General features: G+C 42.5%; 1 protein-coding gene across 1 annotated transcript; it reads right to left on the reverse strand.

Annotated features, from left to right (window-relative positions):
* Nucleotides 1–1,942: 1,942 nt before the first annotated feature.
* On the reverse strand, nt 1,943–18,853 carry EIF3B (eukaryotic translation initiation factor 3 subunit B). Its single transcript, XM_065850261.2, has 19 exons — nt 18,231–18,853; nt 14,687–14,879; nt 13,272–13,391; nt 13,124–13,181; nt 12,395–12,523; nt 11,243–11,400; nt 10,186–10,317; nt 10,003–10,069; nt 9,384–9,430; nt 8,504–8,714; nt 7,878–7,950; nt 7,284–7,406; nt 6,720–6,798; nt 5,746–5,884; nt 4,985–5,110; nt 4,732–4,809; nt 4,171–4,279; nt 3,540–3,657; nt 1,943–2,508 (listed from the first exon to the last, which is right to left on the reverse strand). Exons 1-18 carry the CDS (start codon nt 18,703–18,705, stop codon nt 3,554–3,556), a joined length of 2,421 nt encoding a protein of 806 aa, XP_065706333.2. The 5' UTR covers nt 18,706–18,853; the 3' UTR covers nt 1,943–2,508; nt 3,540–3,553.
* Nucleotides 18,854–19,031: the final 178 nt, after the last annotated feature.

Genomic DNA, 19,031 nt, shown 5'->3' on the forward strand with positions numbered 1-19,031 from the left:
TAACTTTTAATATTTACAAGAACGCAACAATTAACATCATTATCTCCCTAAACACATCTGAGAGATGCTGTTATGAGCGTCTCCTTCCCATGGACTGAACTCATCATTTGAAAATATTGTTTCACACGCCACAACCCCAGGTCCTGCAGGAGGAGCAGGGCACAGCGCAAATCTCTTGGACAACCCCCATCTCCAGAATAGCCCAGTTAATCACTGTATTGGGTAACTCGGGCCACCGAGGGTAAGAAAACAAAGCCAAATAAGCAGCATGTGGAGATGGGTCACACCAAGTACCGAGGCTTTTCCTTGCATTAGAGAGGAATGCAAAGTATTCTAGATATTATTGACTTTATTTTAAGCAATTCCACTTTGAGCAGAGGTTTCTGTGTGTGCCCCAGTCGTGTTTCAGCACATTGTGAGAGTAATGCTTCAGTTTAACTGAGAGCCACGGGGTTGAAGGTTGAAACTTGGGAAAAGATTACATTTTCAAAGCATTCCTTTTACTCTGATCAACACAGAGAGATGCCAAGGTCCTGGAGCAATGGTGAGGACTCAGACAGAAATATAATCCCAGCTGCTTTTAGCTGCTTATTTGGGTTCTGAGTGACAGATTCCTAAGAGACAGACACACTGAAAATCACTGTTCAAGGAAGACAAACAACCACCACCTGCCAGGTTACCCAGTCTCACCTCCCCTAATATGTATATTTTTCCTCTGCTGGACACTTGCATCCAACTTTTGCTTTAAATCACACAGAGCTTTGCATAAAGAGATCAAGTCTGGGTTTTTTCCTCCGACTGGGGCAGCGAGCCCAGGAACCCCAGCAGCCAGCTGGCAAACACAACAGGACGGACACTGGGGCTGCGTGTGACCCAGCTCCTCCGCCCCATCCCACGTCCTCCGCGACGCGAGCGGACTCACCACGAGCTGCTGCTCCTTCATGGCCGAGCTGTGTGCCGATGGCAGTGCAGGGCTGGGTGATCAGCCCGGGGAGGTGCGCGGCGATCGGAGCCCAGAGGCAGGAGCTGGTTCAGAGGCAGCAGCGATCGCCCCAGGAGAGGCAGCGTCTGCGCTCCCTGCGGGAAGCGACTGCAGGGACGGGAGAGGCAGCAGCAAAACAGCGAGCTCAGGGCAAGGGGGTCTGCAGGATGCTGCCTGCCACCACCGCAGCTGGGGTGGGACACAATGAAAGGTATCAGGATACGCAAAACGACCTACCTGCCAAGCCCAAATTAGTTCTTTATGTGCAAATCTGTCTGCACACACCCTTGGTGAGCAGGCCACAGCCTTTTTTCTGCCCTCCAGGATGCCAGATTTCTCTCAGATGCCTCAGTCTCTTGAGATCAAACATGTGGCACAACCAGGTACAGGGATCCACGCTCCACCAAACATTGAGCAAGAAGCACCCTGGCGCCTCCAGCCTTGCACAGGAACTGACAACAGCCATGGAGACAGGCAGGAAAGAGTTTGCTACCTCTCTAAGCAAAGTGCAAATGTCCATCTCATTGTCACTTCACACACGGTGCCATTTCGTGGCTCCTACGTTCAGGAAGGCAATCTGCAGCAAGCGCTGAACATAGGAGCTGACTCTTGGCTGCCTCCAGCTGAGCGGGGCCCAAAGAGTAAGTTCTGTGTAAGACTTAAAGACTAATGCAGTAATTCCTGAGGCTACTATTAGTTTGCAAATAGTTGAAGAAATCCCCTCAATTCTCTAATCACACTACTATAGCGAACAGGTCATGGCAGATTAATGAGCTGTGCCATCACTGTAATAAAAACACATCACAACACAAAACCAGGAGAGCCATGAGGAACTGGGATTAATGAAGAGCCAAAGGAACCATATAGTCAATATAGCAAACACACTCCTATTAATGTGGGTCTGTTTGATTTTCATCATTCAGGGAAAGATTCCCTACAAACAACACGTAGCCAGCCTGGTTTTAGTATAGGTCTGCTTTTATTTCCATATTCAGCTCTTTAGAGGGAGACGTCCTTTCACAATCTGAAAGGAGGAGGATATAGCCCACTGTAGTGCTGCTTCAGCACACTAAAACACATCATACGAAAAATGGTTCTGTTGACTTTTGCCCAAACAAAATGAACACCTGTCCATGCACTCGGGACATAGAAAGAGTCCTGAAACAGAAACATCGTGCATGTGTGTGAGACAGAGTTGCACTGATGAATCTCACCTCACTGGTGACAGTCAAAAACTGCCAGCTGGTAAGTACTGCACGGGAGTCAGGAAGTAAATACTGGTAGTAGTGGATTAAAAAGGAAAAGAAAATAAATCAAACCCTAAAGAATAAAAATTTAAAAGCAGCGCCTTTCCAGTGCCCCACTGCAGCAGGCAGCAAGACGTAAAGGCACTACAATGTGTCAGAACAGAGAGAATCTGGTGCATCCACCCTACCAGAGTGCAAGAATATGGATTAAAAATTCCAAAGTTGATGTAGGCTTTCTGAAAATGAACGAACTTCTTTTCGGCACAAGATGTGGTGGTGCTGCAAAAACAGAAAGAGAGGTGAGTTAGTTACTGTGCTTTTATACAACCAGCTGTTCTTAAGCTGATGTTTAAGTCCATAGGCTAAGCAGCTGCTTGCTTTTTCCTTCCATAAAAGGATCTCCCACGTATGGACACAGATAAGACAGACCCAGGTATATTCAAAGCTATTAAATTTTTCTACAGTTCCAAGAGATATGCTGCTTATTTGACTTGAGCTCCTTAATTATCTGGAGGATTAAGAGCTGTGGGGTAGCTTACAGCTGCAAGGGGCACACTTCCAGTCTCCCTCTCTCTTAAGTGAAGTCCTAAATATGACAAAGCAGGAACCCATTCCAGGTTTTAAGTCCGGTGTAAGCGTCTTCACTATCAAAACATCTTTTCCTTCATCAATACAACCATGTCCAGCTCCCCAAATGACATTTCCTACAGCAGGGGCTGCAAGCAGCCTCTTTTCAACACAGACACACATACTATGAATTCACAAAAAGGAACAGGGAAAAGCACTGGATTAAATAAAAGAATTCAGCAACAAGCAGTGACAGTCAGTGCACAAGAATCTACTACTACCTGAATTCTACGCATTTCTAGAAAATAACAGAAAAGTTTTATCAGCCCACGGTCAACTTGCTGTCTAATTGTTAGTACAGTATTTAAACTCTGTCCAGTCCTGAACTAACATGCAGTTTTTCCAAAAGGAAAAGTTTCTCTCTCCTACTAACTACAATTCCTCCTACTGACAGAACTTAGTTTCCAACACACTGTGTTTAGAAGTTGACCCTGACACTGTTGTGTCTTTGATCACTCTGGCAAAACAGGACATGCGCAATATTCTGCTCAGTACAAATCTCACCATCTCTGATTACTTTTACAAAACGCTTTTGTCCTCTCTAGCCACAGAGAAAACATAAATCACTTCAGAGAACACCACATTCACTCATGCAACAGACCTAACCTTCTCCAGCACATTATTGAATCTATAGCAATAGCTGACAAAGTTTCTCTATGCTGAGAGGAAGTGTGCTGTCTTACCACACTTTTATGAATTACTCTGGTTCTGCAAGGGTAATAATTTCTTCATTGATAAAAAATTCAACAGTCTCCTCCTCCCAGTCATCAACATTGCTGTCCAGCTCGTCTGTGTCCACCCCTGAAATGGAGGAAACATTAACAGTGAATGCATCAAACAAAGCAGCAACAGAAAGATCTGATGGTCCTGGCACAAACAGTCCTTAAACTAGCAGCGAAGTAAGTATTTGGTGCTTTCAATCATAACAATTACATGTTAAATTCACTACATGACAACCAAGGCACTACTGTATCCACCACAGGACTTTTGTGGATTTTCTGGTTAAGAGCAACACCCAAATCTCTGAAGAGTCTTATCCCAAGGTCAAGCCAACGCTTGCCTTGAAGCATAAAGAAGTGAGGTAAAACACAGACGCCAAAATCTCTCAGCCAGCAATATCTGAGCTTTCTCCTATTAATAAAAATCCCTCTTGCGATTGAGGGAAAAAAGCATTAATAACCCTCAGAGAAAAAGGGATTAGATTTGGCAGGAAATGGAGAGAGAAGTGGATGAATCCCCAGAACAGGGTAGTTCTTTGGGAAGAAGCAGCAATCATCCAGCAGCAGGTCTTTGCGCGTAGGCTGTGTGGCTCACCTCCCCGGAGCTCTAAACGCTCGTTCCTCTGCTCCATGTACAGCTCTTGTGCCATCTTGCGGTACTTTCTGAACTCCTCCATCATCGTACGTCTCCTTTCCACCAGCTCCTACGGAGCAGGAAGAGGTTGTTAGACCTCCAATCAATCAAATTCACACGCCATGCATCTGTTACAGCGAGTCAAACGTTTTCTCGTGAACATACTTTCTACTGACTTAAGAAAAAAGATATTTCTCTTATGTAAAAAAAAGCTGGTTTTGGTGAGGGTTTTTTTAATTTTAAAGAGCTTCTCTTCATTTAAAGACTGGCTAATGCAGCGACCCACTAAGAACTCCAAAATTCTACCACCTTTGCTTAATGAGCCTCTCCAGATCCATTCCTGCTTAATCTGACAGACTAGTAGCGTCTGTCTGAACTACTTTTTGGAACTAACTTTAACCATCTGGATTCAAATGAACACAGAAATCTAAAGAAATTCAACTTACATATCACCATTACAATGTAACTAAGAACAGATTAGAAGAGTTTCATCTACATTATTATATTCCAAAAGTGTCTTGCCTTTGAAGCTTTGGACTGGCTCAGACGATCCTTCTGCTCAAATATCTTGGAGTATTTCTTCAGGTCCTTCTTAATTTGCTGTAAAACAGGGAATTTTATTTCAAGTAGGATATCAGACTAGCGATCACAACCATCATATTCTGTAAGAATTCCTTCAGTAGGCCCAAGCAGGCTACGTATTTTTAAAAAACATCTCTCTTCTAGGAAATCCACCAAATCATCAGCCGCAGAAAGAGTCTGTGGAATACACTACCTTGATCTGATCCTCACTGAGCAAGGTCGCTGGTCGTGGTCTCCAGAGAAGCTGACAGAACCTGTCTTTATTGTTTTTCTGAAGCAGACGGCCTTGGAAGGTCCATAACCAATACGCATTGTCCACCTGGAAGAACAGTGCACCATCTCAGTCAAGATAAACTATAACTTCACACATGGAGTGGCTACTACAGTGTAAAGGTTCTTTTTTTATAATATTAGTATCATTAATCAACAGAACCAAGGTGATCTTTGCATTAGCATCTTCCTTGCACCACTCAAATTCCTCAGCAAAATATCTGTTCCATTGAAGCTTTGCAAGAAGTTACGTTCTGGAGGACCAGAACAGTTTGAAACTAGGCCAGCCCTTCTATCACATTCTCAAGTCTCAGATTCTACACTTGTACGGGAGAGATTACAGTGCAGTGGCTGGAACCAAGCAAAAATAATGACAAGTGCAATAAATTCTGCTCTTCTGTGTGAACCACAAGGAGCCAAGTTTCAAACCGCTGAAGACATAATTAAAATTCAGAAAAAGGACACTCAGTTTGAATTAATGAACTTCCCTTCCGGAACTTATTTTGCACAACCACTGAAGCTAATGGCCCAAATAAATGCTGATGTTCAGAAATTAACACATAAAACTATGGTTCAGGTTTTAAGTTACATGACCAGTGACAGGTGTCCATTTTTTCTTCCAATACCTCTGGAAGAAACAAACAAACAAAAACCCCACAAAACAAAACCAGAAAGCGTGGGTACCTTGTGGCTCCACCAAGACACAGAAGTCACGATGTATCTGCCGGTAGGATCCCATTCCACATCTGAAGCTGTGTAGTGTTCAGCAATATTCATCATGGTGCAGTCAGATGTATCAACAAATGCTAAGGCACCATTCATGCTGCAAAGACAAAACCAGACAGGTTGTTTTACACACTAATACAGCCTGGTTTGTTTAAAAAGCATTTCACAAGCTGCATGTTTACAACTCCTCCCTACAAGGATAAATTTTCACAGCAACCAAGAGACAGGCTCATACCAGTCTCTGTGGCTAGAAAGCAGTGTGATGAATAAAGACAAAAATCCAAGTAAGAATGTCACTTTTGTTTCTGTGTTCAGTGACCTTTAACCCATTTTATTTCTGTTCCTAAAGTCCCAGTGAAAACATACTATAGGCAAGCTACAGCCGAAGTTTAACAATCATATGCTTAGACGCATTTAAGTAGTGAAGACAAGACTAAAGAAAAAATAATTGGATTTCCAAGACGAACAGCAGCACTTCTCTGAAAGCATGCAAAGGCAAATACTACTCAACTGGTTAATAAATATCATTTTCACTTGCTCTAATGTGAAACTTTCTCGATAGTGCTTTCACAAAACAGCTTGGTCATTAAGAGGTATGGCCCACGATGAGGCACAAGGCTGCAACAACAACAAATGCATTATAACAGCCACATGCAGAGTTTAAACTCGATTAGTTGAGTCAGTATTTAAATTCACCAGCTGAAAAGTATTTCTAAATATTCATTTCACGTGGGAAAAACAGCAAATAAAAGTTACAAATGACTAAGCTACAGCATTCAATTGCATCTCTGTTTTTCCTTTGCTTTTGCAAATCTGTATCAGGATTATACAGCAATGCAACATTCATGAAGATACCAAAAACTTCTTGATGAGATACTCCAGTCTTTTTTCTCCTTAAAACAATTGTGTTCAGTAACCTGTGCAATACCCACCTTCTGAGGCCAGCCAGCACTACAAACTGCCCTTGAGGACTCCAGAATATCGTGTTCGCTTGCTGCTTGTCAAACGTTTCTGGAAAGAAACAAGGGTAATTCAGAAAAATATCTCAATTCAATGCCATCAATGAGCTTACAAGCAGTGAACTCCATCCACTCCTCAAAAGACATTTCTGAACCTTGCATGCAAGTGCTAACAACAGCCCTTAGCTGTACCCTTCTAAAAACAAAACCCTGTAGCACCAAACACCCAAACTAACAGAAGGAAGAGAAGATCAGAAGACCCAAACGCCCAACTTGGGACTAAATTTTATCTGAAGTGAACCAAGCCCAAGGTCACAAAATCATCCTGGCTTGCAGGCCTCTTATTGAAAATCAGTCCAGTGTCTGGCAAAGTAAAAACAGCTGTCACCAGAAAGTCAGATTTCTAGAACACAATGTCAGTCGTAGCCACCTATTGCCATTCTTTCCACACCAAACAGCCAGTTTTGAGTTTACTGCATCTACTGCCATGCAAAATGCTTAGTATCTGCGCTTTTCACTTGTTTTTCAGTCACTTACTTATGAGTTCTATTTTCCCATTGTTTTTAACATGGTAAAAGGAAACCGAGATTCGTGGAGTTTCTCCATGCAACACAGCAAACTTGCTCCCATTTGGCTCCCAAGCAAAGGCTATGATGCTTTCTGTAACAAAAAAAGAGGGGTTAAAACTCTATCAAAAGACAATACAAAGCTCTGATCTCAAGCAGCTACCAAAGAAAACCAAGACACCAAAGAGAACGAACCCATCAGTTAACGGACTTTGCTATATAGAGAATACAGGTCAACAGGGCAAATGCGGGGAGTTATGGGACGTGTTTTAGTCAAACAACAGCAAGTCTCCCATCTTCTACAAAATACACTCATTGTCAGCCCTTCCATCTTCATTAATAATAGATTTTCAGTTCTGTTATTTTTCAAGTCAGTTCCAAGTATGAGTAGCAACCAAAGTTTTGATTTCTCAGTTTTATGAGACATCCTGTGACAAATACTGTGGCTCCTATTAAAAGGCTGACTTCCTAATTATGTCACAAGTCGACAGAAATTTCTACAAAACCCACAAATGTCTATTAAAAAAAAGTTAATGATCAAAAGTAAGGAAATACTTGGCATTACCTTTCATTTCCACCACATCCACTGGCACCTGTTTCTCTCTCATTCGGAATATTTCAAAGTTGGTCACTACTCCCTGTAAAGACCAAGATTAGCTCATTATCCAGAACAGAAGCAGCAGAGCAAATAATTACATCACTAGGCATAGAAGGACAACTACATAATTAGCCTGTCAGGATGCAAGATGAGAGACAGAGTCAAGGCTTCTTTCATGAGAGTAGATAAATACAGTATGCCTCATTACTGAGCACATTCTAACTTTTAGCGTTCTGATAAACAATAATTGAAGAATTGGGAAAAAAGCATTTTTTTCAGACTGTTATGAAATTTAATTAAGACAGATAAATGTATGGCACATTGTACAGCACGACAACCACTTAACAGCGAGTAGGGACAGGTGAGGCATGTAGCTCTCACCCAAGCCCAAGTTGCCACTGAAGTTGAAGCAAACCCTGGATAAAAATATTACATGGATTTTGCTCTCCACACATCTCAAATTCAAATGGAAAAATGAAAAATAGCTTTGACATGATATAATTTACACTGTCTATACTAAAAGCACTGTAAGAAAATGAGGTGGCAGCATGAGATCAAACCAAACGTTATGAACGTAATCAGAATTCACGTACCTGCGTGCCCTTGGGAGTCCTGTCTACCTTCACGCACAGGTAATCCCCGTTCTTCTGCCAGTGCAGTTTACAATCTACCACGTTGAACAAATTCCGCACACGAATTTCTTGTCTAGAAGGCAGCTGCATCAAAGTCACTCTTGCAGGGATGTCTTTGTCCTCAGGCACCCAGAAAGCAATTATATTACCACCTGGAGACCAAGAGAAGTCTCTACAGGAAGAAGGTTAAAAATACACCATTTTAATTCTCAGTCACAGATACTACAAGCAGAAACCATTTTAATCATTGTATCTGAACGTTGCAGACAAACATCAACTCTCGATAATACAGACAGATACAAGCAACTGAGGACAATTTAATAACCCCACACATATCATATCAAACCAGATTTTTAGGCTTCTATTTAAACTTGCTATATGACCGATGTTATCAATACAGCACATTTCAGTAAGAAGTAGGGGTTACACCCAGTGTAACCACCACAGATGTAAGAAACAGGTTGATTAAACCAAGGAGCAAAAAAAATCCTACGCCAGCTGGCAGTTGAGAGCACACTGTCTTAAGCCAGGGTACAAATCTTGTTGGGGAGCTATTCCCTAATAAACTGCATTCCAGTTTGGTTTTGTAGACAAGGAACAGGACTCCCAAACTAAAGCCTGGATTAAGCAGCACCACAAAGAGGATTTCAAAGCACAGGAGCTGGCAGCTGTGGACATCAGTAAATGGAGAATCTTCCATTCCTTTTTGCCAATTTGTCTAATTTTAAACCACTTCAGCCATTTGCTCTGGTCAGTCTAAAGTCTTCTCTCACCATCACAAAGCCCCAGACAGAGATTCCAACTAAAGAGAGCAGTTATCCTTACAAAGGAACAGACTCACCTTATCCCAGTGATTTTCAAGCTTTTTTTGTCCAACAAACCCATAGACTAAAAGAGAAAGGTATAAATTTTCAAGTTAGCAACATTCTTAGATTCACACATGCACCTTCTAGTCTTATTGTTAGAGCACACAAACTAGGAAATTGTGTCGTTTTCAGAGACCCTGTATCCCTGTTTTTATTATGAACATATGTATATCATTATTACAAAAACGAAATTGCTGTACAGAATTAATGAGTACAGCAGCCTGAATTATAACTAAAAGGCAAAACAGACTAGGACTAGGCTGCAAATTATACTGAGTTTTGGGTACTTTGGCGTTCAACTGCTACTGAGGGCTGGGAGGCATCATCTAACCTTGATCCTATTGACTCTTATATTGAGTTGTCTGGTCCTTCTTAGAAATGTGGTGTGAAATTTACAGTCAGATTGAGCTAAAGTTTCACACTCAGGAAAGAACAAGACAAGTGCAAATGAATTTCTCACTTTTCAAGCCCAGCTCTAGAGGGCATTATTAAAATGTATCCTTTAAAATAGGTACCATGGGAAAGACTCACACTGTAACGCAAGCAGCATTATGTAAAAACAAATAAAGGGGGGTAGGGGGGGCAAGAACTTACAGGTGTTTCATAGATGCTGAGGGTATCTGAAGTCATTCGAGCAAAGAATTTACCATCATGACTCCATCTAAACAAAGGAAAACAAAAAAATAATTAAAAAGAGAAAATTAGCTAGGAACTGCTTCTTTACTAAATGAAGTCTGGGACTACTTCTCTCTGCTCTAATTTTGATTCTCAACCTACTTAAAAATAGGCCAGTGAGCGGAGTTTTCACAGTGGAAGCCTCGCTTCTTTTGCCCAGTCAGAATATCCCAGATGATAATGGCCTGGGGGTCATCCTGCGTGTCCATCAAAGGGCTGAAGGTCACTAAATACCTACAAAAGAAATAATCAATTTCACTACTGAAACTTCATCTAATATGTTAGCACAAGCAGGCTTCCATCCAAATAATATTTAAATACAATGCTCTTTCAAATTGCAGTGTCTCCAATGGAATTTTCGGAGAGGAGGGAAAATAAGAACAGTATATAGGTGAACAAAGCTTCCAAGACACAGTATCCTGCTGGCTTCAAAGACTCTAGATTTATCTGCAATTCTTCTTCCCATATTGATGTCACAAGAGAGGGAACTCAGCAAATACGCTGTTATTTACTGTAACATTTTACCACCAAACATTTACCAAACATCACTGGCTTTAAACTAAATATAAATCCATTGACTTTGGCTAATCTGAACTATAGGTATACTAGACTTCTCCATCTAAAGATAAATATTCTCTCTTTAATACAATAAAACATAGAGCCTAATTGCTTCCAAATATGTTACCTGAAAACCAGCAAAACAAGCTGCATCTCAGTCCTGAAGTTGTTGTAGCCTTCTTAAAAAACTCTTTAACACTTCAGAAATCTTAAATAATTAATTTCAGTACTACCGATTTGAAGGATGCTACTCAACTGAAACTTCTCAGGGAATTAGAAATCTAACACTGTAGATATCCCATTCAATTACAGAGGAAAAATATGGTCTTCTCCCTTGGGATAATAACATCTTTGAGGAAACTTCACAGCTCAGTTTTGTAGATCAATTACTCCAGATTATGTTAAGTATCTTTCCTGAAGTCAAAGGAAAGTCAGGCAGAATTTCACTCATTCTAAGGAGGATTTATGCATGAAAAGGAGTACTTCTAAAGGCAAAGGAGAACAGAATACCCCAACCAAATGAGATTTGAAAGCACAGCAGTCAGAATGTGTGTCCTTCATGCTTTCAATCCTTAGCCCAAACCAGTGTCATACTCCGTACCTTTCGCAGGGTGAGAAGTCAATAAGCTGCACTCCTTGGTGACTAAACCTCTGAATCTGCTTGAACTTCTCTCCACCCCAAAGCGCGATGCCTCTCTGGTGGAACGTAGCCAAGTAGGTACCTTTTGGGGACCAACGCACATAGGTTTCCGTCCACCGCTGGATTTAAAATAAAAAGCATAGGCAAAGGTTTAATTTCATGCTGGATTACTAAAGGGGAAAGAATTAATGTGTAGTTTGTAGCATCACATTTTGCAAATCCATTTACTAAGCAAAGACCTCAGAAGTAGCGATATCTTGGACTAGTTGTGGAGTTTAATTGCATGCACAGTACTTATTCTTCAGGTTGAAAACTGTTAATTGAGACCTTTTCAATTTACTGATGATCATCAAAAACATCTTCCAGGTACAGTGACAACTTTTGTATAGTAACAATTAAACCTACTGAACAGGCTTGGGTTTCCTTGTTGTCTTTCAGCCCTGGTTAGAACATACTCTCCTCAGAAGTAAGGGCTTTTCAAATTCCTTAACAACAATACAGCTCTTGACCTTCAGCTAAGTTAGAAAGGTTTCAATATAGACCATGATGATGAGCAAAATCACTCATCAACCCAGAGCCAACTTCCTTCTACTGTAACGCACAGTGGTTATTAAAAAAAAGGCTTCTGGGTACCAACAGCTCCCAGCAAGTCAACTGCCTGCAGCAGGCAGACACACTAATTCTCCCTTTACATGCTGTTACCAAACCAGCTATTCCTCTTTAGCACCTCTGCGGTCAGCAAAAAAAACCAAGAAGTCATCAGAAGCAGCATACTTAAGCACATACTCAGCTCTAATGAACAGTACTCCTCAAACTCTGACTTTGCATTTTCAGGTCTTTCTGAATCACCTATAATATAGAGATGAAGGAAACTAATAGGCATCATGGAGCAGTTAAAAAAAAACACACCACAGACAAGTTAACTCCACATTTGTTTCATCTAAGCAGCTACGTCTAATTCTAAAGGATGTAGTTCCATCACTACGCTTCAAAAGGAAGAAAATAGGTATTTCAGCAATGGGGGGAAAAGTGCCTTATGAAAAACCTGAAATGTCACAAAAGGAATGAGACTGACAGTGTATCTGCAATGTACAGCACTTCCAGGACACTCACTGCTCTGTCCTCAATTTGAACAGGTTCCTTGATATCATTCCAAAAAATGGAGGTCCGGTCTCCTGACTCAAAGATCACACTGTACTGATCCCTACAATCAGGATCTTCCAACCAGTATCGGAGATTCCCCTAAGAAAAACAGAAGCAAAAAGACTATTAGTGAGTCAAAGGCTAAGACGACAAGCTCCCCAGATTACTATCTACCCAGCAGGTGGAAGCCGGTCTTACATAGTATGCGCAACTTTGGAGTCCTACAACTGCAAACAAGTTTTTAAAGTGAAATTAAATAATTCAAACTACTGGTTACTGGAGGCTAAGAGAACAGCTTATAAAAAGGTGGACCGTCAAGGTGGTTTGACAATGTCTAACACTTCTTGCCTAAATTACTTACGGATTTTTTTTGTGGTTTTGTTGTTATTTTTTACAAAGTTAGCAGTAACAAACACAGAAGAGTGCCTCAAACATTCAAATATATAAGATGATGCTTTCAAAATTCTATTTTTAAATTACCTGTGCAAAATCATCCTTTGCTCAAGTTTTACTCTATGTGGAATTACTAAGCAGAACCACTAAGTTCTTCATGTCACTTCATGACCGTGAGAATGAAGGAACAGGAGCACAAGATCACTACTGCTACTTATAACCACACTCCTAAGGAACACTTCACCAATGAAGTAATCATTTTATGTTAGCCTGAATATTCTTTCCAGGTTTCCATAAAATCCTTACCAAGTCCTTAAAAGGCTGTTTCTCAGGGATTTCCCATTCATCACTGATTGTCATGTATCTGAAAGGGCAATATGATTGGTTACACTCTGTGCAGACTCTCTTGATAAGAATCCCAAAATCTACAGATACACACGACAGCTGCACTCACTTATCGAAGTCTGTGAAAAGGTTGACTCTGAAAGTGTGCTGCTTATCCAGTTTGTATCCATCGGCACTCTTCACAGCATCCACTGCATGAGACGGAGACATGTACTCCAGAAAGATGTACCTACAATGAAGGACAACGAAAGCAGGAAGTCATCACTGATTACATAACAGGCTCATGAAAAAAAAAAAGAAATAAAATAAAAAGAAACAATGAGGATGAACTAAGAACTCAGTACGGAGCATCTACACAATAACTTCTTGTCTTGCCCCTAACCAATTAGGGTCAAAAGCAATTAATCTTCATTTTGGCCACAGGCAAACATATACACTTTTTACCTCGATGGGCTTGACCCAAATTAAACTGATACCCTTTTTGTAAACGGGCTAGAATGAATGAATTCAAGTTCAGCGCAACACAGAACAAGAGCTGGTAACAGACAAGTTAAATTTGCAGCTCTTCTCAGCTCAATGACAGATCACGTTTAGAAATTGTAAACCCTGCTCTCATAGGCATCTCAAACCATCACTCATTTTTCAGTTACACTTAATATAATTCAGCTTCCATCTTACCACTAATACAATCTAGCTTGTAGCCTAGCAGACTTAAAAAAGTATTCTGAAGACTGTCAGAGACTGCCTTAAAGAGAGGCATGAACACAGAGAGAGAATAAATTTCTCATGCTGACCTTACAGAACCAACAATCCCCCCACCCCAGAAAACCCACTATTTGTACTTTCTAAAACTACTGATTCCTCTTAAACTCATGAACATATTCTACTCCAACCATAGTAACAAGACTCAGTAAAACCTCATGTTTATGAGATTGATTTTTGCCTTGTTTCTTTCCCTGAAACTTTCTTTCCCTTGCCCTCTTCCTTTGGGCTTGATCATTTCTGGTTCCAGATGCTGCAATAAATCAGGAACAGGGATCAGAAGTTGGCAAGGGGGTAAAAGGGTCCTGGGAAGGGCTCGATGAACTGAAGGAAGTTGGAGTCACTAATGTAAGCATAAGTACTTGCAGCCAGAGACAGAATATTGACAGTCCATTTGCAATCAACTGTACATCCACTGCTACTACGATAATAACTAAAATGGACCTTCAACCTATTTATTACTTCGGGCAAAAAATTAACAAAACCCCGCTCATTTAGTACTGCACAGAAATTTGTCTTCCAAACCCAGCTAAACTGTTTCCATAATTAATCCCCCCACACACTGTAGCTTAATGAGCTATTAAGCTTCTCAGCTCCCTCAGGTACTTCTGTTTGTCACTGAGATTAAATGTTGGGATTATACAGAATAAGGTAAAAGAAAGACCATGGCTATGAGGTCACCATAAAAATTGGCCATAAAGTATTTGCACTAATAATCTAGGGTAAATCAGAGCAGTGTTTCAATCCTATTTCATGACTTACCCTTTTGTCTTCCCATCTGCTTCTGGATAAAACTCATTGATAATTTTACCAAACTTGGAAAATATTTTGTGGATGACATTCTTCAGTTTCTCAAGTCGGTCTGGTCCAACCTGGGGAACATTATCCACGACGATCACAGAGTCAATCCCATCTGCTTCCTGTGGCTGATCTTTCAGTATATCACCAAGTAATTCTGCAAAGACATAGCACAGAAGAAACTGAGGCACCACACAACATCATTAAGGATGAACACTAAGAGGACAGGAAGACTTCAGATTTCAGGAAATGTCAAGAATCACGTAAGAAACTTGGTACTGAAGGAACATTCTTGAAGGAATATCAGAGAAACAACTGAAGTGAACACACAACACTCCAACAGTACTTCCTTGCTAAGAGGCGTGATTACGCAGTTCCTCCACAAACTTGAAGGAGAGAACTCTTGAACTTTCTTAAGAAATAACTTACATTGCAGACATCAACACTTGCACTATAGCTTGCTTCAGGAGTCAAAACTGGCTCACAGAGTCCTTAAAACTGACAACAGAGCAGATAAAGATTTACTACCCGAGCTTCAACTATAAGCCCTGCTCAAATTATAACTGGGTGACTTTGATAAAAGAAATGTATCATGTACCTCTCTCCCAAATTACATGAGTTTTAGCATAATTCAAAACTATCTGCCATACTGGCAGCTCTGCATGTCTTAGCATCACTATAATTATGTTTGAGAACTCGCACTCCATCTAAACCTTTAATTAAACATGAAAATGAAGGTCTAAGACAACTTAAAGCCCTATTTAAGCACGCAGCAAGTGAAGACAAGCACACACCTTTTCACACTCTGGATATTCCTCAATCATACTAATTCACCTTTCCTACACCATCTTACAAATTTTGAGATTATTTGCTGGTGGGATGGTTTGTTCAGTCCCTGCACTGTCAGCTTCAAGCTTCTTTCTACTGGGAAGAGATTGCTTACAATATCATTGAAGTTTCCTTAACACACACGAGATGTGAAGCCTTCCATTGATCCGAGGCAATATGCTATAGGGAATCACTCCATAGACAAATTCCACTACACACAGTATAAGTACCTTAAGTTACAAACAAAGGTATTCTGAACTACCTTCCACTCTTTAGCTTTTTGCTACAAAGTTGAAAGCTGACTCAAGCTGTTACAGATCCAGAAGAGAAGAACACAGAGGACTCCAGTCAAGTTAACTTTTCAGTATATACCACATTTTAAGATATTCTTTCAGGAGTAAGCCATTCTCCAGGCAGCTGACAATACACTGAAACTGTGGATAGGTAATCACTGGCCTAGGATTTAGGACACACACAGTGAAGTGTCTGCTGCGCCTACAAAAGTGGTAAGGATTGAAAGGAGGAATTTAAAAATCTGATATTACAGTAAAACAACACGTAAACTTCTTATTTACCCTATAATCTGGTATTTTAGATTTTCCCTGCATATCAAATGAAAGCGTGCCCCAAAGAACATTTCCACAGAAGTCTACGCAGACAAAACAAACAAACAAACAACACAAAAGGGTTTTTTTTCCTTCTCTTGGTCATTCTTTCAGAACAACTTCTCACAAAAGACTTTGCAGGCCTACAGACAAACCAAGGAATGCATATGTAGATTCATGAGCAAGAACACAATACCCTCTATTGAATCAAAACTGTAACAGATTAAAGACAAATACCTACATTGTACCCTTCCCTCTACCTTAAATTCAAAATTGTGCACAAAGGAACCTTCAAAGCGTACGAGGCGGGTTTAGCCAGCTCTTACTCTACCCACAAGAAAAGCGGGGGTGTGGTGGGTACACAGCTATCTTCAGCTGGCAGGATTTAAGGACCACTACGATTATCTGAACTAAAGCTTTGCTGCACATCCCTTTGCTTGCTTGAACCTGGATCAGCTGTTCTGCTGCACCAACACCGCTCTGGAAACAAAAGATGAAGCAACACAACTGAGATGTTTCAATCCTAAAGCTGGTCTGTCTCAAAGGTGTTCCTGAAGATGAAATGTTAAAATAAGCATTGACATATGGGCTGCTCTCCTTGGGAAGCCATCAGGATAAGGGGAAAGAAATAAGGAAGCTCAAGAAGTAACACATAGATGGAAAACCAGACCAATAAAAGTGACTAAACTTAAGAGCAGTAATTCAGCCAGTAACATCATATTATTCATATAGCTGAGAAGTTAACCAAATTAATCCTACCAATGAAATAGGCAAGGATAGGAAATATGTCCAGTTTCTGAAGAAAGACTGAAGTGAATAATCCTACATGTACATAAACTGTATCAAGCAAACACTTAACTAGACAAAAAGAATCCAACTATATGCTTGTAGACAATTGTGCCAAAGTCGCTTTAAGAAACAAACATACAAGTTTAAAGACTATTAAACTGAGAATAACACACACTTCCTTAATCTAAGCTATTTTTCTGCTCTTTTGTTAAACTAAACATCACTAAAAGGCACATACACCACCTGTACACCACCAACAACTGAAATAACCAATTGACTTACAATCAATCACATGCTTTAAGAAACATCTTTCCAGTATTGATACACGTAACACATGACCCTACAAGAGCACATATGCTGTAACAAGTATTGCCAAAAGAAGTTCTCCTGCTATGCAAGAACACAGATGATTTATCTAGAAAGACTTATCTGAAAAATACTAAAGCAGGGTTCTAATTCCTATATACCAAAATTAAGTATTCCCTTGACTGGCTATGAAGTTATACACCGGCTTGGCCATTTTAAGACGGCCAATATCCAAAGCTTTTAAAAGAGTCTCAGTTTTTTTCAAGTACCAAAAATAACTTCTCCTTATTTTCTTGTCACAAAGCACCACTGTCACATCTTCACGAGCAGAAACTCTTCTCAAAGCCATACTAGCCATCTATAGATTTCACTGCTGCACGCAAAAAATAGAACCATGACATCTAGTTGGTAAACATCTGCTCAACAAGTTAAAATTTTGATTTTACAGTTGAGTTTAACTAATGGAGGCTAACAGAAAGCACACAAGCTGATGAGTCTTCTTTGTGAGGACAGCCCACAGATCAATACTTGAGGTTTAGGAGTAGATTTAAGAACAGCAATGAAGTGGTACTGCACAGTTCACAGATAGAGCAAAAGAGGGTTAATTTAAGAGAATTAAGAATACCATGAAAACGTGCCCTCGGTATTACAAGCAGTCTACTACCACACTGGAGAGGCCACCACGGCACCCAAGCCTAGAACCACCTGCCAGCACAGGGACTCGGGCAGTGTTTCCCAGCAGAGATCCCGGCTCCGCACGCACCCACCCGGGACGGCACGACCAGGCACCACCCGTGCACCAGGCACCCCCGGACACACAGCTCCAGCCGGCCGGGCCCGGCGCAGCCGCGGGCTCCCCAGCGCTCCTGGGCGGCAGGCAGGGCCGGGCCCCGGGGCTCTCCCGCCCGCCCGCGGCCCCTCCCTTCCCCCGGCCAGGCCCGGGCGCCGCCACCCGCTCCCCGCCGCGGGCCCCCCCGCACCTTCGTCGCTGATGTCGTCCACGAAGTCCTCGGGGTCGCTGAAGGAAATTTCGTCCTCGGGCTCCGCCGGGGCGGCGGGAGCGGCCTCCCCGTTCTCCTGCGCCGCCCCGGGCTCGGCCTCCGCCGGCTGCTCGGGCTTGGCCTCCGCCGCTGGCTCGGCCTCGGTCGCGGCCTCAGCCGGCGAATCGGCCTCGGCCTTCTCGGGGCTTTGGCGGCCGGACAGCGGCTGAGGCGAGGGCGGCTGAGGCGGCGGCTGCTCCGGCTCGGCGGCGGCCACAGGCTCCTCGGCGGCGGGCGGTGGCGGCTCGCGGGGCCCCGGCGGTGCCTCGGACTCGCCTTCTTCTTCCTGCTCCTCTCCCTCGTCCTGCTCCTGCGGCGGCGGCTCCGCCGGCGGCCCGTCCGTGTGCTCGGGCTCCTCCGCGGGCCCCTGCGCGTCGGGCGGCGCGGCCGCCGGGCTCTCCTCGGTGTCCTGCATGGGGGTCGCTGCGGGCCCGCGCCGGCCGCGCGCTCCCAGCTCGAGCACGACGGGAAAGGAGCGGGGGAGGGGCGGGGACGCTCCTACCGCCGGGCCATGTGCGCCAGACCCAGCGGGCCTCGCGCGGCGGCGCCTACCAACCGGCGCGGAGCGGGAGGGGGACGGGGAAACTCTGCCCCGCCGCAGCTCGCGCCTACCGCCCCTCTCTTCGCTCTCCGCTCAGATACAGCTGCAGTGCCCTTCGTCGCCCGCTGTTCGCTCAGCCAGCAGCTGCTTCCTCTGCTTCCTACCCCACAGTAGCCGTGAGCTCCCCCCATTTCATGCCT

This window comes from Patagioenas fasciata, chromosome 15, assembly GCF_037038585.1.
Source record: "Patagioenas fasciata isolate bPatFas1 chromosome 15, bPatFas1.hap1, whole genome shotgun sequence".
Lineage (NCBI taxonomy): Eukaryota > Metazoa > Chordata > Aves > Columbiformes > Columbidae > Patagioenas > Patagioenas fasciata.